We start from the raw sequence: 26,045 nt of genomic DNA, 5'->3' as shown, positions 1-26,045 counted from the left end.
GGCAATTGGAGGTGTTCTATAAATGACAATAATTAATCACCAGATATTAAAATTTCGGCAATTAACATAATTTGTTAAACTTAAGTTTGAAAAGTATCGCTATCTTAATCTCCATTTTTCTCAAAACTTTAATTTCTTGACTTATATAACCCTTTGCACAAACACTAACGAACTGGTCTATACGATCTGCTGTTTAATTTCCGTACCGACAACCTGGACTAACATTCCCTCAGGAATAGAAAAAAAAAATAGGTATCAATTCAATGGAGATACTTTCTAAATAGATTCTATTTCTCAATCGGATCAATAAAAGTAATTGTTTTGATACAAATAGAGTGAAACACACCCCAGTTTGGTTAATTATTTTTCTAGTGCTTCCCAAGCATTAGCGATATGATCATCCATCTAATGAAATTGCTGCTACTGTCGCGTCATTTTTTTGCTTTTATCTGACGGTTATATTAAAAAAGTGAGTGTTGTTTGGAGTAAACCGTCGGTGTTGTTTGTTTGTGGTGAGTTATTTTTGATTGGTTTGAAATGTAATACTTAACGGTCATTTCATCTACTCGTATATTGCCGGAATAAAGCATAGTAGTATGTAATATAAAAAATATGATATTATTTAAGTACAATGTTTTTATCGCATGCCTGCAACAGCACACAAACTACTTTCAGATTACCATATCGCTTAAACATAAAGATATCTTACACTCTTCTGCAGAAATGCTTATTAACCTTTCCGTGACCGTGCGGGGTATTTTAGGTACCCCAGATGCGGTTTTGTTATTATAACTTTTTAAAATATCTTTTTTTTGTTCCTACAGGTAATCTTAGAAAATACATTACTAAATCCTTTTTTTATAAAAATTATTAGATTTAATTTCAATTTTCTACACGTATATTCCTGACGTCGGCCAGCTAAATACCTAAACAATATTCTATTTTTAGATTACTGATAGGCTTTACTTTGCTTTGCTTCACGTATGTGTGTATTTCGAAGAAAATGGCGCGACGTAAATATTATACTGAAGAGGAATTACGTAGAATTTTAAAAGAAAGTGACAATAGTGACGATGAATGCGGATTTAGTGATAGTGAATCAGAAAGTAAGGACAATGTCGAAGAACAAGAAATAGTGCTAGATGAAATTACAGTCCTTGAAAACGAAAGCGAAAAACCTACTTTTAGCCAGTTGCCGAAATACTATAATCGAAATTTGGATATGAATGGAAAACACAACCACCTGCACCTACAAGGCGCAGGGCTCATAATATAGTAAATTGTCGTGAAGGTTTACAAAATATTAGGTGAGTATACATTTTGAAAATAAACCAATGTTTTGATAAATTCGCTATTTGTTTTAGCATGGCTCTTACTTTAATAAAAGAAGCATTCCAATGATATATAAATGAGAATATGCTAACTGACATATGCACGCACACAAATCGACACTGAGAAGTATATATTGAAAAATTTAATGAAAATCAGACAGATAATGTACAGACTTTACTAGACGTTTCGAGATGTTTCGATTTCGGCAAACTTAATTATCGGCCCATATTTCTTGAGGAATTGATTGATTGAGGCTGAATTCTGAGCAATACATTGCAATGATTTAAAATTTCTTCACGCCTCAACTTGACCGATTTCCAATCAATGAAAACACACGTTTTTAACATGACCGGGTAACAAGCCACATTGCAATAATTGTGAAACATCAGTTGGCCTCTTCGGCCTCCCAACGTAACTGTCTGCGACTTCTTTTTGAGGAGATTTTTAAAGTCAGAGATGTTTGAAAGTGATTATCCTATCCCTCAAACAACGGATTCGTGACAAGATTGCAGCAATCCTAGTCAATATGCTTCAAAGACTTTCAGGCTCTACTCCAACAATGCATAAAAAACAACGGAAATTACTTAGGGGATTTGGAATTCAAAAAATATTTTTTTTTTACATTGGAATTCAAATGACTATTCTCTTAATTATTCTATTACTATTACCTAATGTATTAAAAAGTATTAAAAAAAAGTTTTTTAACAATAAAATTATTTACTGAATATTACCTAAATATCATCCCAGCGGCAAAGGCTCCTTCTGATAACAACATTGGTTCAAAAGAGTCCCATTCTTCTCTTGGATACCATGTTGTTTTACCATTTCTTTCATCTCTCTACGAAGATAACATTTCATTAAATATACCACTTGACTGTTTAATATGCATAATGCACATTATTATTCCTATGTTGGTGAGAATTCTCTTATTATAAATCTGAAAGAGTCTGATTTTCTTTTTAACTAGATTTTGTACCTCATATCATAATTGTCGAGTATATTTCTCTCGTCCCATTTGTTTCTGCTCTACGGGTATCGCCATAACTTTAGCTAACTATAACTAATAAGTTTAGTAGAGATATGGCGAGGTATCCTTCAGAATTTTTTTCAAAATTTCTTAAACCCAGGGCAGCATAAAAATCCACGTACTTACCCAACATATATACACTGAGGTCAGCCTTAGCGCCAACCATACGACATAGAAGATATTGGTAATAAAATCAACAATATTCCACAAATCTGATATATATTCTTCTATACCATCGCACCATAATGACCGCAATTCTCCCCATATTAAACCTAAAAAATTTAAATAATTATGCATGAACAGTTACATGATTATATTGCGTAAGAAAAGAAGTGTTGTATCTATGTAGTATTGACTGGAGAGACCGATAATAAAATTGAGATTCGTCGAACAAATGAAAATTGAGTGCGAACAAATAAAAATTTACTGAGAATACCATTCGACAAACTAATGGGCAATATAATAATAAGAAAATATATTGCTGTTCATAAAAATACAATAGACGACGGCGAAGACCTCAAATTAAATGGAGTAATATTCTTACGAAACGTTCTAAACAAAATGGTCATAGATAAAGTCCAGGAAAGGAGACAAGGGAATGGTGCAAAAAGATAAAGAAATGAGAAAAACAAATTCAAAGAGGAAACATTGATATGATATAGAAAAGCTAAGCGAAGTGAAAATAAAAAGAAAGTGGGCTATTATCCCAGAAAGACGAAGAGAAATTAGGAATACAGCTAGTGTGGCAAACTATAAGAGAGTCGATAACTATAGCAAATGATAAAAGTATCCCACAAAAGAGCCAAATGAAAGCAGGGAAGAATTAGTTTGAATAAAAATGCTTTAAAATAACAGAGGAAAAGAAAAGATTAAGACAATGAGCACTAACAATAATGATGCTATGAACCAGAGTTACAAAGATCGAAGAAGAATAATGAGAAAGATATGTAGACAAAAAAAGGAAATGTAACAAAAAAATAATAAAAGAAACAAAGGAAAGATTTCAGAAAAAAGAAATAAGATTGTTTTATCAAGAACTTAAAAAAACTAAAAGGGGATACCAGAATTAGGTGTTGCTCTGTTGGATACTTTTAATAAGGTATTAGCCAGGATGTTAAGAGGGATACTCAAGGCTTTGCTGATGATAAACTACGTAAATATCAGGCCGGTTAGTTAATACATCAGTGACAGATCAGATTTTTACACCAAAAGAAATTCAGACTATCTGCTATGGACATAAGTAAACTTCATGCATTGTTCATAGATTTTAAACAAGCGTATGATAGAATAAGAAAAAATAGAATGTATGAAGCACTGAGCTCCTTGGGCATACCCGCAAAGCTGGTTATGTCAGTAAGAATGATTCTGAATAATATAAGAAATCATGTAGTATGGAGAGGATTTTCATCGGATGAGTTTGAAGTGAACAGAGGACTTAGATAAGGAGATCCGTTATCCATGGTGCTTTTTAATTTAGTGTTGGAAACAATAATCAGAAATAGCCGAGTTAAAACGACTGGATCCATCTTTAACAATGAACATAAATGTCTGGCCTTCGCTGATGATTTTACTATTCTAACGAAAACAAGAAAAGAATTATGAAATGTTATATAAAGACTAGAAAAGGAGGCAAAATAATTTGACCAAAAAATAAACCAGGAAAAGTCAAACTATTAAAAAGAAGAGGGTTCATACCTATTGAATCAAGGGAATATTATTTTGAAAGTGGTTCATTTTACTTATCTGGGGGTTATTATAGAAAAGAAAGGTCAAGAAGAATGGAAACTGAATGCCAGATTGGGAAAGGGAAATAAAAAGGTGGGAAGCCTAAGATCACTAATGAAATCCAAATATTAATCGAGAAAAATAAAGTTAAGGATATATAAAACAGTAATAGGGCCCACAGTGAGGTGTGGTAGTGAAGTATGGACAATAAAAAAAGCAAATGCGGAGAAATTGGAAAGATGGGAAAGGAAAATGCTCAGAGCTATATATGAAGGCAAAAACATGGTGGAAAGTTGGGTGCGATGAACAAACAGAAAGTTAAAGAAACTGTAGCATCAGTCGCTTCATGTGAGGTAAATGGGGCACGTAATCAGAATGGAAAGGAAGAGGATGCCAAATATGATTCTAAAACCGGGCCCAATCACGAAAATAAGGACCTCCCAAAGATGGTTTGATAGCGTACATGAGGATGATCTCAGAAAAGAGAGAATTGATGGTTGGGAATAAAGAGCAACAAACAGGGATGAATGGAGGAGGATAGTAAGCCAATTTAGTAGGCAGGGAGCTTGATTGGACAAGAAGTTACCCCACTTGATACGAGTTTTGCAATAATAATTATTATATTAATTGTATTTTGGTCCTAGGCCTTCGTGGCCTGTTGAGCTTTGTAAATAAATAAAGAGGAGAAAAGGAAATATCTATGTCAAAAAACAAGAGAGTAAAGCAAGAGAGATAGATGTATAGTAACGTAAGGTGCAGTTATTCTAGAATTGAAGACCTTATTGCAACATCATGGTAAGCAACAAAAGAAGAAAGCTGAGATATTAAGGTTTAAAGTTTTATAAAAAAATCTTAAAAATATTGATTGAACTTTAGAAAACCATAACTCTTATTATTTGATTGTGTTAAAATTCATAAACATTTATTATTTTACAGAAAAAACACATTTTATAAAAAAAATAAGTTTATTTAAAAAAATGTGACTAACATGTTCTTCAATTTAAAAAACCGTCACCTCTTCATTGGAAAAAGAATAATAAAATTATGTGTCTACAATTTCCACTTCTTTATTACCATTATCAGTAGTTTCTTTTAGCTGATTATTAAAAGTAATGTAGACTGGTGGAATATAAGGTAATAAGCTTTTTATATTTTTTGTTTTATTTTTGCAATTTTCAGATATTTTGTATTTTTTGTAATTATTTGACAACTCTGTTGTTACAGGTCTGCCTTTTCTTATGACATTATCTTCTTGATATTCGCCATTGGCACTATGTTTGACAAAAAAATGACCCTACATTTTATAATTTTAAATCGAAAGCTGTATGTTCTTGCAAAATCTAAGCTCTGCTTGTCAGGAAAACGTGTATGCGTTTTTATTAACATTATTAATAAGAGAATTGAAACTGTAAAAATCATTTTGTGTCGTCTGCATAATAAGAAAATGATTCTTTTTATTTGCTTTCATAATAATATTTACCCAACTGTCTGGCGAATAAATTGTAACTGGGGCATGGTTTCTCTGGGGTCTGATGGCATAACAGAATGACCACTAACCAAAAAGTGATGTGTTATTTGTTTAAATTACTCTTCCTTGACTAATTGCAACCAAAAAAACATTAATTGCCAGTTCTTGTTCCGAGCTGGACAGTTATGAGCTGGACTTGTTTTCTAAAAATTTCATCACAACCATCACTTCATGTGGACGGCCGTAGTTCAGCGGCAAGATACTGGCTTTATGAGCCAGAGCGCACGAGTTCGAATCTCGGCACCAAGAACGACATTTTCATTTCTAAAAATGATACGAGCCGTTCACTGTGCTTCGAAGGGCACGTAAATTCGTCGGTTTCCCTGGGCTAGTGTGCATCGACACTAGCTACTTAAAATAGGGTTAAAGATGCAATTGACGCCGGAACAGTCCAAAAGGATCCCGGCAAAAAAAAGCCATACGATATTATTATTATTCATCACAACAGAAGTAACCTCATCCGCTCTGCGCTTAGCTTTATCTTCGGCCCATAAGTACATGTATCCCTTGTCGTTGGTACAGTCGTAAATCCCTAAGTTATAAAGCCAAATTTTTCTACAGTAAAATGCAGGACCAGTGGTTAATTTTTGCAGAGGTACACTTTAAGGTAAGTCAAACGAGGTTAACGAGCGCCTTGTTTACATACTTATCCACGCTGTCAGTAGCGGAGTGGTAACTATTTGCTGCCGTTAATTATATAAAAAGCATAATCACACCACTATCCACCTTTTCGGCTACAGTCGACACATGCAACATCTTGGATATGGCGTGTGGATCCACAGGTTGGATCTTCCTATGTGGCGTTTACAGTAATACTAATTTTACCTTGTTTGCAATACATTCGTTGTGTTTTTTCACTTTTTAGCTAAGTTTGCATTACGTCAGCTAGGTGTAAATTCAATAAAGTAGTTAAATCTTTTTCTTGATTTGTATTATTAGTATCTTTTGCTGTCTTTATTTTAATGATCGTCTCATCACAAGTCTTCCAAGTATCAGATAGAGGTACTTTAAAGTCTGTGTTATATTCAGTACAAAATAATTTTCTGTGTGCTCTTTCTTTAACTCGCATAATCAGTTCTCTACACCAGGGCACATAAAAATCTGTATACCGTACTGTAATTGTCATATTGCAGTTCAAATATTTCTTCTTTTTATTTGTGGCTCTGCTGTAGTGACTTTGGTATTAGGGAATAGATTCAATATGACTTTTACCGATTGAATATGTTTCTCTGTAAGTTTATTAGGTCTATTTTTGTGCCTAGCTTTCATATTAGAAGTAGGAACCATAGCCCCGTTTGACTTTATTTTAAAAATACTCTCAATTCTTCCACGAGATTTTTGAAGACTATGAACGCTTCGAAATTCAGTCGTTCATACTTTAATCTCCTCATCTCCTACATTAACCAAATATCCGGCAGTATATTTTCTTCTAGAAATGTTACTTTTCTGTTTTTTTTCTTGTACCATCTATTCTTATTTTTTACTCTAATACTCTTAAAGAGATAACTGCTTTGAAGGTCGAATGAGCTTAACTCTCACAATTTCTTAAATAATTGTTCATGATTACCTTCCAGTTTCTCCCTACATTTATTTTTGCAACAAGACGGCTTGTCGATTTTCCGTGAAATAAAAATGGTCTTAGTTTTTTTCGAAGCATGTCCCGAAATACGGCTTCTTTTTCTTTCATTTCGATAATAGTTTTCCTCATTTATTTGTCTCCATCTGGATAGATTTTTCTTCCCTGGATTTACCTCGTTATCTCTGGAAAGCGTAGGTATCGGTTCCTGTAATTAATTAATCCTAGGATACAAAAAATGACTCTAGAATTAACGAATATTTCAAAATTTTTATAGCAATAACTCGATAAGCCACATGGCAATATTTGTTCATATAACATAAATGAAATATATTTTTACAAAAACATGACTAGATTTAGACAAAAAATCATCATTACTGGGCCTAAAGTCTTTGTCTGTGACACTCTTCACTAACGTCAATAAAAGTTCCATTTAAACTGCTTTTTTCTCTTAAAACTGCTCTTAAGGCAGCACGTGTACGTGAAGTTGACGCCATTTTCATGTTTCTTACCAAGTTTAAGCGAAAAAGTGAACAGAAACGGGCGATTCTAATAACACGAGTCAGCAAAATCTCCGCCATCTACTGCAATAATCACTCAATAATTTTTCTGTAGGTTAACACAGGTTTTTTATATACAGAATGCAATAAAACAGAATTCTGTAAAATTGTGGTTTACCATTATATTGCAATAAGCCCTTTAATTATACAAATATGTTTTGTACACTATTTTACTGACTTCGTTAACTGAGATTCGTTAAATACTTTTTTTAAATAAATTATTTGGAAAATTTTTTATGCAATTCATGTATGTATATACATTATTTGTACAAACTTACTAACAACATAAAGAATAACGCCACACTCAGCTATTCCGAAGAAGGCTCCCCTTTCTTTTCTCTTCCATTCTTTGACCATGTCTTGTACCCAATCCGTGCCAAACCATTCAAGAAACAGGATCTCGACCCTCTGAGACGCCGCTCCCAACAGGGCTACATTGAAAATACAGGATGTATTAGTATAAAGAAATACAAAATAAAAACAAATAGGTAATGCGTATGAAGAAAATTATAAATAAATATATAAAAATATAAATAAAATATTTTATATATTAAAGGTGCATTCACTTTTTCCTTTTTTTATATTTTATGGCTATATTTTTAGACCTTTCTAGAAATTCACATTCTATTTATTTTAAAAATCCCGTTTTTACTAGCTTTCATTCTTAAAAATACCTATTTTTTCTCCGAAATGAACTTTTTTCCTGGTTTTCTTTGTTTGCTCATTTTTTCTAATTTCTTTATTATATACCTACCCTTCTTGCTCTTGTATTAATGTTTATCTTCGTCAGCATATTTATTTATTCTCTTAATCCTTTTTTCATTTCCTTTTTTTTTTACTTCTATTATTCTTATACTTCTTTTACATGATTTTGATCCTTTTTGGACTAGTTTTTATTACTTTTTTCATTTATAATCATTTTTTTTGGTTTTCTCTTGATATTGATCTTTTTTCCATATCCTTACTTTACTAATAAGCTTTTCCTGTTTGTCTACCCTTTTTATTTTTGTTTTTCCTTTTGTATAATTCTCTTTATTTTTGGCAGGAAGCCTTATAAGAATTCTAATTTTTCTGCGTCATATTATAAGGTTTTATTTCACTTTATGGAGGATAGGTATTTGTTCTTTCTCCTTTCTCTACTTCTTTTTCTTCTTCTTGATGTGCCTATCCGTTACGAATGTTGGCGATCATCACGGCAATCTTTATCTTATCTACAGCAGCGCGGAAAGGCTGCACAGATGTTGTTTTGAAACAGATTCTGAGGTTCTTTGACCAAGATGTTCTGCTTCTTCCTGGACCTTGTTTTCCGAATATTTTTCCTTGCAGGATGGCTTGAAGGAGAGCATATCTGTATTCATTTCGCATACTATGTCCGAAGAATTGTAACTTTCGAGATTTGATGGTGATTTTTATTCATGCTTCTGAGGACCTCCTCGTTTGTGACTCGGTCAGTTTACGGTATGTTAAGTATTCTCCGATATAGCCACATCTCAAATGCTTCCAGTTTTCTGCACATATCTTCGTTCAAGGTCCACGATTCAACACCATAAAAAAGGACAGAGAAGACGTAGCATGGCAGCATTCTTACTTTTGTATCAAGAGAGATATTGTGACTCTTGAAGAAAGTTCCCATCCGATTGAAGGTGGATCTAGCTTTTCCGATGCGTGCTCTAATCTCCTGGTTGTTGGTCCATTCTTCATTTATTATGGTGCCGAGGTAGTTGTAGTGCGTCACTCTTTCTACAGGAAATTTGTTGACGTAGAGTTGACCTTCTGTTATCCTTTTCTTGCTTATTATCATAAGCTTTGTCTTCTTAACGTTTATACTAGTCTATATACGAGTCTATATTGTTGACTGTAATACGTGATTTTGTCTATAAGAACTTTTAGGTCTTCTAAGTTGTCCGCAAATACTATGGTATCATCTGCATATCTGATGTTGTTCAGCCGGTAACCATTTAGTAGAATACCTTTTTTAGTTTCGTGCAAAACTTCGATAAATATTCTTTCAGACGCCTCACTCCACGCATGATTTTCACATAGTCAGTGTGTTCACCTTCAACTCTGAGATTTGCTGTCTGATTTCTGTAAAGATGTCTAATTCTAATTATCTTATCATCTTCTTCTTGGTTATTCTATTTACATGACAGATCTGTGACGTATTTTTATTTTAATGATCCAATTTTTGCTTTTTTCTTTTTTATTTTAATTATATGTTTTTTCCATTTTATACCTCAAGAAGACTGGATCACTGGCAAGAGGTAAATCTTTAGAGATATTACATAAGCCATCTTTCAACACGTTTTCAACACGTAGTGGCCACAGAATGGTAAAAACTTCCATAGAAATAGATCTTGGGAAAGAAAGGTACCGTATGATCAAAAAGAAGTCCAAAATTATTTGAACAGAGCCTGATAATATTAATGTATTTAAAGAACACATCAATAACATTCTCGAAAGTAATAAGAATACAGACCTAAATGTAAACACCCTAAAAGACATTATAATAGAAGCTATAGAGGAAATGTAGAAGATATACAGCCAAAAAAAAACCGTATAACAAAAGAATAAGTTTCCAAACATAAGCATTAACAGAAGAGAGGAGAAAAATGCAAAGTAATAAAAGCACAGAACACCACGAACTTAGAGAGACAAGTAAAAGAATACAACGATTTGTTAGGACGGACAACAGAAAGCATATAAGTGAACAAATCCAATAGATTGGATAATAGGAGCCTCAAACTTCTAAGGAGAGAATTAACAAATGACAAAAAAGAAGTAACAAAAAGATATAGATGGAACTATGATCAACAGAGAAGAATTACTAAGAAAATTCAGGAAAAAAATTAGTCAACCAAGGACCATAAGCAGACAGAATAAGGAAAGGTAGACCACCTTCACGATGGACAGACGACGCCAAAAGATTCGCTGGGAATTGTCTGCAGAAAGCTCAAGACCCATTGAATTGGAAGAAATTATGGAAGGCCTATGTTCAAATTTGGACACAGAAGACTGGATGATAAAGAATTTTGTAAGCTACCTTGTCTTACTAAATAATAGAACACATATTTAGGCATCGAACACAAGGATTTTTCTACAATAAACAGTATTAGAAGATTCACCACTTGAATCAGAAAACAGTCTCCTTTAGTACTAAATATAATCTGCTTCGATAATATAATATATGTTAAATAAAAATTAATGGGAAAATCCCAGTAGTTGGCTGTATACCATCGTTTAAAAAACCATACAAAAGTTAAAACACTTCACAATTGTATTTAGGTATATAAAAACATATACCTAGTTAAAACTTTTAAAAGTGTCGTCAAAATTAGCTCATTATTACAGTAGCATAACGTTTTCGATCTAATCAGATCATCCTCAGTGCCTTATGTAGTTGAAGCTAACAATAAATTTGTGGCTGTGATATCCATATATGGGTTTACATCATTCATTCATATATGTTATATTTTTTTTGGTATATTTCTCTAATCTGTTATATTTTTCTACTTTGAATTTTGTAATTAGTTTCCTGTTGTTCCTGATATTCCTCCTTCAATTATTTGTATCATATCTTCTTGATTTTTATGTTATCATACTTTTTCATTTTAGTACTGAAGCAATTATTCTAAGAAAAATTTCATTTAATGTTACTTTATTTTTATTTCATCAAGTTCTCATATTTAGAAGACACTGATTTATATCAACTAAACATATAATATAAATGATATATTTGAATTATTTACTTACTTAGAAAGAATGCATAAGAAGCCGAATGAACGATAAACTTCACAAACGGTTTCTTCATAAACAAGCCCATATTTGACGTTGGCGATATCATGTATATCATACAATATACTGGAAACATCATACCTATCTTGGCCACCTGAATTCCTTGACCAATCATGTTTTTTCTTCTAAACCCTGGTAATCCTTCGTACCAAATAGAAGCTAACAGTTGTTGAACGTTAGGATGAGCGATAAACTGGAAAAGATAAATCATCAGTACAAAGAACAACCGATACAATGGATTATCAAAGTACCAGACAGGATTCTTGAGCAGTACACAAAGAGGAGTCTTTTTAACAATTTAAAGATACTATAACTTTTCCTTCAAGAAAATGCAAAGCTTATACATATAGAAGAAGACAAAATGACCTAGTGATCCCAAATTCAATACGGATTTTTCTTACACTAAGGGAAACTTATGTAAATATTTTCAAAACTCTATATATTTGGTTTCATGAAAAAGAAAAACAAAAAAAAAAAAATAGAAGAAGACATATTAACTTTATATTTAAAGTTGTGGTCGCATAAGCCAATAGGAACCTATGAAATAAGTTTCAAGATTCTATGGTTTTTCTTCAAAAATTTAAGAGGCATAAGGAAATGAGAATAACCAGAAGTCCTATTGAGCCTAAAACAAATAGGGTTCTTCCTTTCACCAAGAGGAGTCCATGTTCTGTTACAAGACTCTAACGACTTTTCCTTTATGCCATCGCGACCTTTAGTCTCGGACTAATGTGCATGCCGATGCACATCGCCCCGTCTCGAAATATTTTCTACTGGCGAGTTAACCTGGAAATCCCAACATCACTACTCACGGGCCCAATATCAGTGTGAAAATACGAGCGAATTTCGAGTAAGATTAGTCAATAATGGACAAAAAAATAAACCTTCAAACAACACGTAGACGCCAAAATACAAAAAGCCAACATGGCAAACTAAGAACGAAAATACACGTTTGTTTTACACGTCTGTAAAACAACTAAGAAAAAGATCCAAGCAGCTCACAACAGCAGCCTAAGAGAAGCAGTCAACGTACTAAGATACGTTGCTGAATGTTTTCTGTTCAGAGAACTGCAACAAGTCAGAGTAACCGATATGATCACAGAAAAAGCAAGAGCAATTTGCTGAGCTGGAGAACCACCCAAGTCCCATACTGCACACTAGAACATTGGAAGTACAAGAGTCCGAAGAAACAAATACTGGATTAAAAATAAATATATACCCTAGAGAGAAAACAAAGACATCCTATAAAAAAAATATACAAAAAATATAAGAAACGGCTTCGACCACCAAAAAAATATAAAAAATACTAACAATAACCGACGCAAGCCGCCAAAAAATTAACAAAAGCCAAGAAAACCGGGTACGTAGAGTCCAAATCCTCGAGCAGCAAGTCTTTGACATTCCCAGAGAGGAAACTTAAGGCCCGAGAAAGCAATTTCAGATTCGAAAATAAGTCGCAAGAGGATAGCAGGAATAAAGCGTCTAAAGCTAGCCTGCATTTGAATCGATTAGAAAACCATGTTGGAATCCTTGAGTATCCTGGAGTATCCAGGATTCCCACATGAAGAGCATTTGTGCCCATAGTGTGCATCTATCGTACATTAAAGTGCTATATAAAGAAAAGGGATGGTCTGGAGCATTCGAGCGCGGTGTACTGTTACAACTCGAAATAATACACCTCGTTTCAATGAATTGTTACACCTGAACGTGATTTTAAGGGGTAAACAAGTGTCTCAGGCTGGGTTGAATTAAATTGCTTGCTTACTTTAGGTCAGTCAGTTCTTCACGGGCTTCCACAGACGAGTCATCTATACTGTGAGAGCTCTCCTGCTGGAACTCTGTTCCATATCAAGTCTACAATAGACTCCGAGGATGATTTTTGTTGTCTACAGATTGGTGTTTTATTTTTGATCTAAGAATAGCTAGTCTTGCTTAAGACTAGCTACCAGCAACCTCGGAAATCCACCCACAGATGAATTTAAAGCAGAGGATTGAACCGCTTTTTTCTTTCTTGCTGACGAGAGGACATTTAAGAGTAACAGTCACACTGTTATTAAACCTGTCGGGTCCTTAATAATAAGAAAAATAGTATAACAAAAGGCACCAAAAAAGACAGGGTAAGGCAGTGGATGAATAATGAAATACAAGAGTGAGGAGTATATAATAAAAAACCGAAGGAAAATACATAATTATTAATTTGATGGAAAAATACATGAGAAACATAATAACATGAGAATAAAACTAAAAAGCAAACGTATTTATAGGACCTGTGTACGTATGATGATAAATAAATAAATAGCAAATTGGAACTTTATCATTTGTAGGTGCTATATCGAAATTTTTGGAGTCAAAAAGTAATCAAATAAAAATAGAACTATTTTGGTCATACGAAACTTAACTTAGGAAGAGAACACTGTACAAAATATAACTCATAGCTTATGCCCAATAATTGCCTCTTACTTACGGCTTTTTGCTTGTATTTAATTGCTAATTTCAGTCTTTCCAATGTCTGTCTTTCTCCTGTTACCCAGATATCACCTTCAGGATCATAATTTAACATTATCTCAAGTTCGTGGGACGTTCTCGCATGGTCTAACAGACTTGTGGCAAATTGCTGCACTTGGTTTCTCATATCCTAGAAAAAATATGGATAATAATACCATATTGGGATTCAAAATTTTACATTACAATACCTCTCAAAAAGTTTACTCTCTTTAAGGGTAGAACAAAGTCGTTGTTCTTTTATCATGTCATAATATCATTACTATTTACCATGATTGTCATATAATTCAAAAGTTTTTACACCTAATTACGTAGCTAGTTTGAACTACTTTTAAATGTTCTAAAGGTCATCTCTCCGATTTTCTATTAGTAAAACATGGACTCCTGCAGGGTTCGGTATTAGGACCTTTTTTGTTTATTATGTATGTCAACGATTTGCCTAAATTCATATCTCCCTACAAATCCGTACAATTCACAGATGATACGACATACGTTATATCAGGAAAAAAATTTGATGATTTAAAAATGTCTTATGAGGAAGTTTCTACTAAATCTAGCACATGGTTTACTGCAAACAAACTAAAATTTAACTCAAAAATTTGGTTATATCTGCTAGTAATTTACATAATGATCCAGATAACAAAGAGACTGTTAAACTATTAAGAATAACCATAGATGCTTACAAGTAATTTTGTAAACATTCATAAAGATGAATAAGATATTTCTTGCCATCCAGTTTTCTTGATTTTTTTCCTTATATTTAAATATATAATACAAAATTGGTTATTGCACTCTTTAATTTGGGCATAAAGTTGTATAAATTCCATTCACCAAAGGGACTATCCTAAAAATACAATTTGTAGTTCCAATATATATACCATAAAATATCATGGTTGGTCATATTCTTCTGTTACTATTTTTATATTTTTGGAGGTCTCTTTTGTTCTGGTGTTTAACTACGTCTTAAATCATTTTCTTCTTTTTACTACGTCACTTTCTGTGACTACTATCATTATTGACGTTTGTCACTTTATTCTCCTCAAAATGACTAACGAATGTTCAAAAATATGCACTTGTATTCATTTTTTTGGTAGTTATCCTCATAAAGATATCGTGAGAGAAAACGTTGTAAAATACTATGCTCGACTGGGTGTACAATACGAGCCGCCTGAAGAAATCAAAGCACAACCAAGAAATAACAAGAAAGCTCAAAATAATGAGAAACTACAACCAACAAAATGGGCACTTTGTAGAAGAAAACCAATTGTTGAAGATTATTTATCACCTCTCGAATCTTTAAAAATGAGGACAGTGAAGTTGAAAACAAATCAGATAGTAGAAGTGCCAGAATACTTACACAATATGTGCAGTTTCATTTTAAAACATGCTGTTACAAAGGGGATTTTTAAGAAACGTGGAAATAATACAAAACAAGAAGGTATGATTTAAATTCTTGTTTTTTTACAACTAGACCAATAATAATGTTTTGTACTCTTTTTAAGGTAGCTGTTTTACAAATGATAATGCATGATCAATGCCTTCCTCTAGATATTTACTCACCTATAGATATTGCTATGGCTATACTAAAATATCTCAAGAAACTTCCCACACCGCTAATACCGAGCACATACCACGAATTGTTTTTCAGCTGCTACGAATTATATGAACGAGAAGAAGCATTACTTCTAGCTTGTTTGCTACTACCAATAGTACACATCAATGCACTGGCATATACACTGCAGTTTTTCGATGAAATCACCAAGCAGAAATCTTCAAACCAATTGGACTTGGACACATTAGTAAACAGCGTGGGTCCTCTAATAATGCCATCTACCAATAAAAAATCTGTAGCTAACAGTATCGTGAAAATATTAATTTCTAGATCAGATATGATCGGAATGGTACCTGAAGTTATGACAGCTAAGTGGCCGTTACGAAGAAATAAAACAATTTGCCAGAAACTTACTGCAATTTTTGAAACATTCGAAGACGTTTTGAGGAGAATAAAAGTTTAATTGTTTTTTGTTTTAAACCTGTAGATTATTTTACTATATCTTTTTTTTTTAATTTCGCATGATCTCTAGAAGTCAAACACTGCACTGCATATAGTTTTCAATCTAAATTAATATAGCTTTCCATAATTGTAGCTTGGTTTATGGTAGTTGAGTGTACTTCGATCATAGATTTTCTATGAGTTCTGTCTTAGGTGACTCTTGTCACCTCTTTATAACGTGGTATGTGTTTTTGGGTGGCTGCACTGGTTCAGTCGTTGATCACGGTTAGGTGGTGGTTATTGGTGGTGGTGGTTGGACTCCTGCCGAGTAGGTCATCTTGAAAGGGCTTGAATGCTAAGAAGGATCTTTTCAGAATTATTTGTTATCTAATTGTGAACGAGTTGAGTGTTAATGAGAAAGAAAACATTGTTAATGATTGAATTATCTGAAATTTGAATTTATTTTACGTTGAGGGCAGCTGGGGCTGTGCCCTTCCTATGAACAAGTAGAGGAACCGCCATAAATTCGGACCCCTGCTGATAATTCGGACCCCCAGTGCAGTTTCATACGGAGGTGCTGCTGCCAATGGGAAAACAGCGTAAACCTTTCCTTGGCATTGCCGGATGTCGAGGCTCTGCCGCTGTTCAGATAGTGACTAAGTTTAGACAGTGACGAGTGTTTTTTATTTTTGTGACTCCTGGAATATTTGCAGTGTTCCTGTTTATTATTTACTACGATAGTTTACGTCAAGGTAAGAACTTAATGCTAACGTAGTATGTAGTAAACGGAAAAACCATTCTACTGCTAAGTTTTTTAGTGAGGTTAGTTTTAAACGTTCAGTTTAAAGCAAAAACGTTCCATTATTTAAAACTAATTCCGAATGTTATATTTGCAGATTATAAAACCGTGCCGAAGACTACCAAAGAAAATAAGAAGAGGTTGTGTTCAGAGGAAAATATGACTAAGGCTATAGAAGCCACTAGGCCAAAAAGAATGGGATGGAATAAGTCTGCCAAGACCTGTGAAGTACCCAAGACCACGCTGATGCGTTTGTCAATGGAAAAATATGGAGAACCAGCAAAAGCATCTTCTGTTAGGCCTCCAGGAAGACCTACTGTCTTGCCTCCCGAATTGGAGGAACAGTTGGTTAAGTATTGTTTGGTTATGGAATCTACATTTTTTGATTTGACTAGGCGAGACCTTCGGCGGATGGCCTATCAACTGGCTGAAAGGAATGGCAGAATGCACCCTTTTGTTAAACACAACATGGTAGGTAAAGCCTAGCTAGACCTATTCATGAAAAGGCATAAGGGCCGACTTTTAGTTCGTAAGCCAACAGGAACCTCATTTGCAAGAGCTGCAGGTTTCAACAAAGAAAATGTGTCAATGTTTTTTGACAACATTGAATATGCGTTTGAAAAACACAGCTATCCAGTAAACAAAACTTTCAACGTTAACGAAAGTGGCCTGACGATAGTTCAGAGTAAAGTAGAACCAGTCATTGGTCTCCGAGGAACAAGGCACGTAGGCTCTCTTATATCAGCAGACAAAGGTACCTTGATAACAATTGTAGTCTGTATGACTGCTGGTGGTGACTATAATCCACCCATGGTGATATTTCCTCAAAATATATAAATGCTCAGATGCAAAAAGTGGCTCCTACAGGTGCTGTCTTTCTCGTGCAGGCATCAGGATGGATTACAACAGAACTGTTTACAAAATGGTTTGACCATTTTTTGAGCACTACAAAACCTAAAACTGAATAACTTGTTCTCCTAGTCTTTGACGGGGCATGTAACCATGTTACAATTATCTCCTTACCGCCTCATTTAACTCATAAACTGCAGCACTTAGATAAGTCTTTTATGTCTTATCAATATAGTCAAGAGATTAGACAATGTATGTTAATAAACCAATGCCCTCTAACAGCATTTGACGTAATGGAGCTCTTTGGCAAAGCCTAAAGTATTAAAGGACAGAAATAGCAATCAATAGGTTCAAGACAACTGGAATTTTTGCACTGGGTAGAAGTTCTGTGATCCCTAGTTCATTGCAGAAGCCCAAAAAGAGAAGCCCATTGATCTAGATGATAACAGCTGTACATCTGATGATCCTGTTATAACTTATCCTGAATCTTCTCACCTGGTGACACATCATTCTCCTTCATGGGTTGCACACGAACAAGCGTCCACCTCAACTTAGTTGGTAGAACCTCCCACCCTATATATTTATAATAAATTATATATTTATTTAACTGTGAATTATTTCTACACCAGTCATAGTCCATTACATTTCTTGGGGATACGAAATTCGAGAAAAAACAGGGGCCTAAATTTACAGCAATTATTTTAAGTGCATTTTTTGTGAACTTTTGCAAAAATTAGCAGTCATATAATATATAATTTTAGAACATTTCAAACTAAGAAAAGTTATTCCTAGATAATGTCAGTTTAGTTTTTTTTTTAATTGGAATTCAAACTACTTAAGTATAAATGTTATTAAGTAAAAACTAGTTGAGGGTCCGAATTTGTCGCCTTTCCTCTATAAATGTGCAAAGGGGATCGGGATGTAAAATAGTTTCTCGCATTGCCAAGTAAAATATGAATAGATATATCGCCTCCATCATAATGTGTAAATGGATTGCCAATATTTTTGCTTCCGTTGTGCGTTGCTTTTTCTTGCATCTGAGTGTATTTTATATTTCACAGGGAAACCTCAGAAAACCTATAACTACCTGTCCGTGTGCTAAAAAAAAGTTGCCTTCAGGGTGTCGATGTATTCCTAAGCAAATTCGTTATTGGCAGAACTATATGAAAGCTTTCTTTTGGGGTATCTGATGAATACATTGCCAAGAGATGAGCAGGCAGTTTTATGTATGTTTTGGGCTCTCAAGTTTTGGCGTCTGATAGTTTGTAGTATATAACTCCTGCACAGAGAGGTAAGCCTTTCAAAAATGGTTGGGATGTTTGATAGTTGATAGGGCGGAGAGTTAGTCAGGTCGTTTGTAATTTACTTTACACAGAATGCTCTTTTCCAACGATAGCAGCTGTTAAACAAGACGTATATCTTAGCCTTGTATTCGATCACGGGCTTGATTAATATCTTGTATGGGTATATGAGTGTTTTTTTATGTGTTTGTCCAATTTTTTTACATGGCGTGTTCAGCAAACCGGCTCTTCTCTTAATCCTGTTACGAGTATCGATCAGATCTTTAACATAGCTCTTCACGAGTAAGATAATATAGTCCGTACTAGAGACTGTGCGACGGAGGGGAGAGAACTCTTGACTGAACAGGACTTCACGCAGTATAGACTGAGTGGGGAAGTTCTCGTTCTCGACAGAGCGTCTAATGGCTAACAGGTAATGTCTTTTTGATATATTGGACAATATGATAGGTGTGAATAAGTTATAATCAAATAAATAGTTGATCAACTTGAAGACTTTGTAGATCAGCTGAAAACATGACAAAAGAATTGTATTTATTTCACTAACATGGCACACGGACTCACACAAACAAATACAAGAGAAGTGTTTGCTAAACGATGTTTAAAAGAGCTGGGGGATTATAGGTCTTTCACGCTATGGTTACACTGTCGTGCATAAAAGCTTTTGTTTCAACTTGAAATTGAGATTGGATATCTGCTTAAACATTACTTACTATATACTCAATTCTGAACTCAGTTTCCATCCTACTAAGTCTTCTAAGATCCCAAGAAAGTTCAAAAGCTGTTAAAAGTGGATCGTTCGAAGATAAAGATATTAAAGAAGGAGATCATAGCGCCCTATATGCGTTAATCCTTGATTGGGAATGCCTTAGGGAATCTGCCTTGCTTGAGAATACACATTCGTCACAACCGCACCTAAAAATTATTTTATTTTCAAAATAATGCATACTTGCTGAGGAAGCAAATATAATAGATTACCTTACGTCGTGAGGCATTGGCAAAGTTGCACCCCTATCTAGAAGTAATTTTATTATTTCATAATTGTTTTTGTGAGCTGCTAAGATTAGTGGAGTTATATCTGATGTAAACGTTGATGCTGATCTATCAATCCTTTCCCAACTCTGCAAAATATATATTTTATTTAAATATTAAATTTTGAATATATACACTAAGTTATATGAAAATAATTATCAAAAAAGCAACATAAAAAGTGTTACGGCCCTAACATATTTCTTTATCGACAAAACATAATACGGCTCTATAATATATTTAATTCATAATAAAAAATAGCAATTTCATTAAATGTCTTTTTGAGTTTTGATTACCTCATAAATCAGATCCTTTTGTATATATTTACAGAATACCTGACGCGCTTATCTGAAACGCGATTAAATTTAGGTCAGAGATTCTAAAAGAAAAGTAATAAACAATTTGAATCAAACCTTCCAACGCACCTGCATTTTTATTGTTCTAATATTACTGAAATGGTTTTTTAATAGCGGGTCATAAAAGATTGTATTGTTTTTTGAATTTACAAAACTATAACGCCATAAAAGATTCGTACATCTCCCACCGCTTAAAAATTCAGATAGTAACCATTCTTTCAGAATTTTCCCGCTATAGTAAATTTTATTGAATAATTCTACTGCTATATCTATGTAGCTCCCTGTTAGTATTCTTAAGATTTCTGTAGATATTTCATCCGGTCCCATGGATTTATCATTTTTTTTTACTTTTTAGTGCTTTTTTCAATTTTTCCTTTGGCAAGTCAATTTCTACCACTGGGTTGTATTGTATCCATTCTTTGTCTTCTCCAAATAGCTCTTTTATATATTCTTCCCATCTACTTCTTTTCTCTACTTTTTCAATTATTATTTTGTTGTTTTTGTCCATTATGTTTAGAATACCTCTTTTTTGTCATATTTTATTATTTTTTGAAATATCTTTGTTATGTCTGGATCTCTGGGCTACCATACTTAATAATCTCGTTACTGATATCATCAGTTCCTGGCGATTTTATGTTTGTCATTTTTTTGAATTGTACCTCTTCACTAGTTATATCTTCGTCAATGTCGACGTTACTTTAATCTTATTGTTTGGTGTATATGTCGATGTCAGGTTTTACAATATTTGTTTTGATTTTCTCATTTAGTTTCTTCTTCCTCCTTTTAGCATATTTCATACCTTTTTTGACCTTCATATATATGTTTGCTTTAGTTTCTTTATCTCATAGTTCACTCTGTTTCTAACATCTTTCTAAATCTCGTATATCTCCGGGTTTTTGTTGCTCATATATCTTATGAAGGTATCTCGTTTTTCCTTAGCTTCTATCTTCTGATATGTAGTTCCGGGAGATCTTTTCTTCCATTCGTCTTTGGTAGAGAATTTAGTGCTCTCGTTTTCCAGGGATTCTACCTAAAATTTTGTTATATAGTTAGGTTCCCTGCTTCTCGTGGATTTCTTCTTCTTCTTCCTCTTTATTAGCAATTCTGATTAACACCTCTATGGATCACTTCATCTTTTGCGCGGTCGTTCGATACTTGTTTTGCCGATTTGTGACTTATCTCTTGCTATTTTGACGATACAGGTCTCCTCCATTCAGCTTATGTGGTTATTCCATTCTTTTTTCTATTTTGTGTCCGTTCATTTATACACTGTACATTACATTTTCTTCTAATGCCTTCACTTTTCTTTCGATATCTCAAAGTATTTCCTGTAATTCAACTCAGTACTCTCATCTCTGCCATTTCCAGTAGCCTTTTCGTTGTTGCTGTGTCGGGTCTTGTTTCTGAGGCATGTGTAATATGTCATTTTTGAGACATATGTCATTATTGGTCTTACATTGGCTTTATAAATTCTTGACTTCATCTCAGTGTTAATGTATCTGTTTCGCCATATAGTGTTATTAAGGCATTCTGCCAGTCTATTTGCTTTTTGTACTTAATCTTCTACTTCTTTGTCCAGGTCTCCATAGCTGGACAGTGTAATTCCCAGGTATTTTATTTCCATTACTTGTTCAATTCTGATGAAATCAATTTCTATTTTACATCTGGTGGGTTCTTTGCTGACTATTATTGTTTTAATTTTTTGAGATGAGATTGTCATATTAAATTCTTTTGCTCTTGTGTTAAATCTATGGACCAGTCTTTGCAGACTATCTTCATCTTGGGCTATCAATATTGCGTCGTCTGCGTAACAGGGTATTTTTATTTCTTTGTTTCCTATTATGTATCCTCTTCCTTTGTTAACACTTTGGATGATTTCAAATGGGGTTTCAATGAGCTCAACGTGTCCCCTTGTCTTATTCCGCTGTTCTGTAAGTTGTCTATCTATTCTAACTATCATTTTGTTGTTTTGGTAGATGTTTTCGATAGTTTTTATAATATTTAGGAGAAACTTTTATAATCTATTATACAGAAGATGGATTACATCTTTGAGTCTTACTCTGTCAAATGCTTTCTTTGACACATAAATGCTGGTCTATTAGACTCTAGTGATTTATTTATAGAATGATGGATCAAGCAAGACCAAACAAGAATGGATGACACAAGAAATTCTCGAAAAGATGGACGAAAGAAGAATACATAAAAACAAAAATAAAATTAAATATCAAGAAATTAATAAACAAATAAAACAGAAAATAAAACAAGCTGAGGAAACATGGATGTCCATTAAATGTGGAGAAATTGAGGAATGTGAGGCAAGGTATGACACTTTCAACATCCATAAGAAGGTTAAAGAAATGATTTCAGGAAATCGCAACAAACCAATCGGGATATTAACAAATACAGATGGTACCACTATAACTGAAACGCAAGACAAATTACGTAGATGGAAAGAATACATTGAACACCTGTTTTATGACCAAAAAGTAGAACAATTAGAAGTTGACGGAGAAATCACGGGACCAGAAATAATGAAAGAGGAAGTTATTTATGCCATAAAACACACAAAAGATAGAAAAGCTCCAGGACCCGATAATATTCCAATTGAACTATTGAAGATAATTGATGAAGATAATATTGATGTCTTGGTAGACCTTTTTAACTCCATATACAAGACGGGACACATACCCAAAGAATGGCTTCTCTCAACTTTTGTAACGATTCCAAAAATCACAAATGCTAAAGATTGCAATGACTATCGGACAATTGCATTAATGAGCCACACATTAAAAACCTTCCTTAAAATCATACATAACAGAATCCACATGAAATTAGAACAAGAAAAAAGTGATTCACAGATGGGTTTTAGAAAGGGTCTAGGAACTAGAGAAGCATTATTCGGAGTTAATGTTCTGACACAACGATGTCTGGATATGAATCAGGACATATATGCTTGCTTCATAGACTTTAAAAAAGCTTTTGACAGAGTTCAACATGAAAAGCTTTTAAGTATTCTTAAGACCAAAAACATAGATAGTAGAGATCTACAAATTATATCGAATCTGTATCAAAATCAGAAAGCAAGAATAAGGGTCGAAGGAGAACTGACAGAGGAAGTAAGTATACTTAGAGGAGTTCGACAAGGGTGCATACTTTCACCACTCTTATTCAACGTCTACAGTGAAGTGATATTTCAAGAAGCTTTATTGGATATTGTAGAAGGTATTTTGGTCAACGGAAATAGCATTAATAATATTAGATATGCGGACGATACGGTCATATTTGCAAGTGACACGGAAGATCTACAGTACATAATACAACATGTATACAATGCATGTGAAAGGTACGGACTGCAAATGAATCTCAAGAAAACGAAATCAATGATATTCTCAAAAAACCACAAAATGTAGATAACCTGATCATCAATAATACAACGATCGAAAGAGTAACAACATATAAATATTTAGGAACGTGACTAACCGGAGATGGAGATCAAACAAAAGAAATCAGATCTAGAATAGAATTGGCAAGAAACGCGTTCATAAAATTGAAGAACTTACTTTGCAACTGTAACCTTAATCTAGAGATCCGCACAAGAATGTTCTACTTTACTATACGGCATGGAAGCGTGGACAATAAAACAGTCTGAAATCAAAAAATTAAACTCCTTTGAGATGTGGTGCTACAGGAGAATCCACAGAATATCGTGGACTGAAAAAGTAACTAATATAGAGGTGTTATAAAGAATGAAGAAAGAATGTGAAATCATAAAAACTGTTAAAATTAGAAAGATTCAATATCTGGGTCATATAATGAGGGGCGAGAAGTACGTATTACTTAGATTAATTATGCAAGGGAAAATACAAGGGAAGAGAAACCCAGGACGACGCAAAATATCCTGCCTAAGAAATTTGAGAGAGTGGTTCGGTTGCAGCTCATTAGAATTATTCAGAAGCGCGGCCAATAAAATTAAGATAGCGATGATGATTTCCAACATCCGATAGGAGAAGAAACCTGAAGAAGAAGAAGATTTCTTTATGTATAATGGTTTATTATACTCATGGATTTATATGCGATAATTCGAGATTTGCATAAGAACAAACTATGTTGTGTGATAGCAACTGCTGAGATTAGCGTTCTTACGTCAAGTATGAGGCTATATATAGTGTGCAGTTTTCTGTTAGTGATTACAAAGTCGGTCATTCACTTTTTGCCTCTGGTGTTGTAAAATGTATATTTGTGTATATGTATGTTATGTTGTATACTATATTTCAAGAACTAAAATACTTAATAAAAATTACAAAGTAAAAGTGATAAGTTAATTTTATTAAAGCGTTTATTATTTTTAAACTACGTAAGAAAAATTGGTATCTAAGCCTCAACAAATCTTTTATTATATAAAATGTACTTTTATCTATATATCTATAGTCCATTCTGCTTTTGACCACCTGAGACTATTCCTTCAATACGTTTCATCGCTAGCAATTCACATTATTTATTTATTTTTTCTTATAAAAAGAAAATTCAGAAATTTGAAATAGTTGGTTATATACAGATTGTCACAAAAGGGTTGTCTAATTCAAGTACTAGTACATGTTATGTGCACTTAAAAAAATGTAATAATATAGAATTTAGTCTTCAACTAAAATGTTACTACTACTACTATCGGTTCACAGCGTTCTCCGACGCCTTCCGACTCCTAACCGCCATTCTTCTCTATTTAACCATTGGCCTGGAGGGATTTCTCTTTCCTCTACTTCTTTTTCAATTCCCTCTCTCCAGCTTCTTCTCTGCTTTCCTCTTTTTCTTCTTCCTTGTGGTGTCCACGTCAAAATCTATTTCGGAATCCTGTCATTTGACATTCTCTGTACATGGCCGTACCATATTAACTGTTTTGTTTTTATGTCATCAACTATTGTATGCTTGACTCCCATCATTTCTCGTATTCTCTCATTTGGTATCCGATCTCTTCTTGATTTGCGTGCTGCTCTTCTCCAGAATTCCATTTCTGTTGCTAATAACAGTTTCTCTGTTCTTTGTTTCATTGCCCAAACTTCACTGCCATATGTGATTACACTTTTAATTATGGTGTTGTATATGAGTTGTTTGTTCGCTTTAGATATTGTTTGGTCCCACAGAATGCCGTTCATCATGCATATGGCTTTTCTACCCTGTATGTTTCTGTCTTTTATAGCAGCATCGAGTGTTCCATCTTGAGTTATCTTCATACCCAGGTACTTGTATTCGACTAAAATATTTAATGTATTAAATCAGTTTCTTTCGTGAAAATTTATACGGAGTGTTAGCAAATACAAACCATCAAAACCGAAGATGCAATTTTTTTCTCGATATTTGTTTATTTGTAGAAGAGGTCACTACCTACCTGTCCTAACATTTTTGGTATCTGTAAAACCTTTAGTTTGAAAGAGATAACTCCTTTCAATAATTATTGTAAAAATAAGTTAAGATGTAGTCTTTATTTAAGCATTAAGTGCCAAACTAACATTATTACACAAATATCAACTTTATTATAATGTGTAAAATGAACCTTTCACACATTATTTATTACATCTTAGTTATTTCTTCTAATATTGACTTTAATTATTTATTGTAATATCGGATAATCTAATATGTCTTTAATAAACATAGTGCGATAAAAATTTAGAACTATTTAGAAGC

General features: G+C 33.6%; 3 protein-coding genes across 5 annotated transcripts in view; 2 read left to right on the top strand and 1 right to left on the bottom strand.

The window, feature by feature from the left end:
- LOC140445412 (transient-receptor-potential-like protein) overlaps positions 1 to 26,045 on the top strand; it is a 142,530-nt gene that overhangs the window by 58,456 nt on the left and 58,029 nt on the right. The gene's annotated exons all lie outside the window — the stretch shown is intronic.
- Positions 1 to 26,045, bottom strand: part of LOC140445430 (transient receptor potential protein-like) — a 69,717-nt gene that overhangs the window by 27,179 nt on the left and 16,493 nt on the right. Inside the window, 7 exon segments of the mRNA XM_072537445.1 lie at positions 2,064 to 2,170; positions 2,486 to 2,631; positions 8,027 to 8,179; positions 11,499 to 11,733; positions 14,005 to 14,175; positions 19,695 to 19,896; positions 19,960 to 20,102. Of these exon segments, the coding sequence (XP_072393546.1) occupies positions 2,064 to 2,170; positions 2,486 to 2,631; positions 8,027 to 8,179; positions 11,499 to 11,733; positions 14,005 to 14,175; positions 19,695 to 19,896; positions 19,960 to 20,102 (1,157 nt within the window).
- LOC140445479 (rho GTPase-activating protein 11A-like) lies at positions 15,078 to 16,139 on the top strand. Of its 2 annotated transcripts, none has more exons than XM_072537533.1 (2): positions 15,078 to 15,480; positions 15,545 to 16,139. In XM_072537533.1, exons 1-2 carry the CDS (start codon positions 15,427 to 15,429, stop codon positions 16,055 to 16,057), a joined length of 567 nt encoding a protein of 188 aa, XP_072393634.1. In that variant the 5' UTR covers positions 15,078 to 15,426; the 3' UTR covers positions 16,058 to 16,139. The 2 variants fall into 2 exon arrangements, with proteins under 2 accessions (XP_072393634.1, XP_072393626.1); XM_072537525.1 differs by having other exon boundaries at positions 15,549 to 16,138.

This window comes from Diabrotica undecimpunctata, chromosome 1 (assembly GCF_040954645.1).
Source record: "Diabrotica undecimpunctata isolate CICGRU chromosome 1, icDiaUnde3, whole genome shotgun sequence".
In the NCBI taxonomy this organism is placed as follows: Eukaryota; Metazoa; Arthropoda; class Insecta; order Coleoptera; family Chrysomelidae; genus Diabrotica; species Diabrotica undecimpunctata.
The sequence above is the reverse complement of the archived record's forward strand: the minus strand, read 5'-3'. Positions and strand labels throughout refer to the sequence as shown.

Excerpts from the sequence above, each read along its gene's own strand:
- LOC140445479 (XM_072537525.1), top strand. The coding sequence starts at position 15,087 with ATGACTAACGAATGTTCAAAAATATGCACTTGTATTCATTTTTTTGGT. Across the intron at positions 15,481-15,548 it reads AAATAATACAAAACAAGAAG|CTGTTTTACAAATGATAATG; the intron begins GTATGATTTAAA and ends TTTTTAAGGTAG.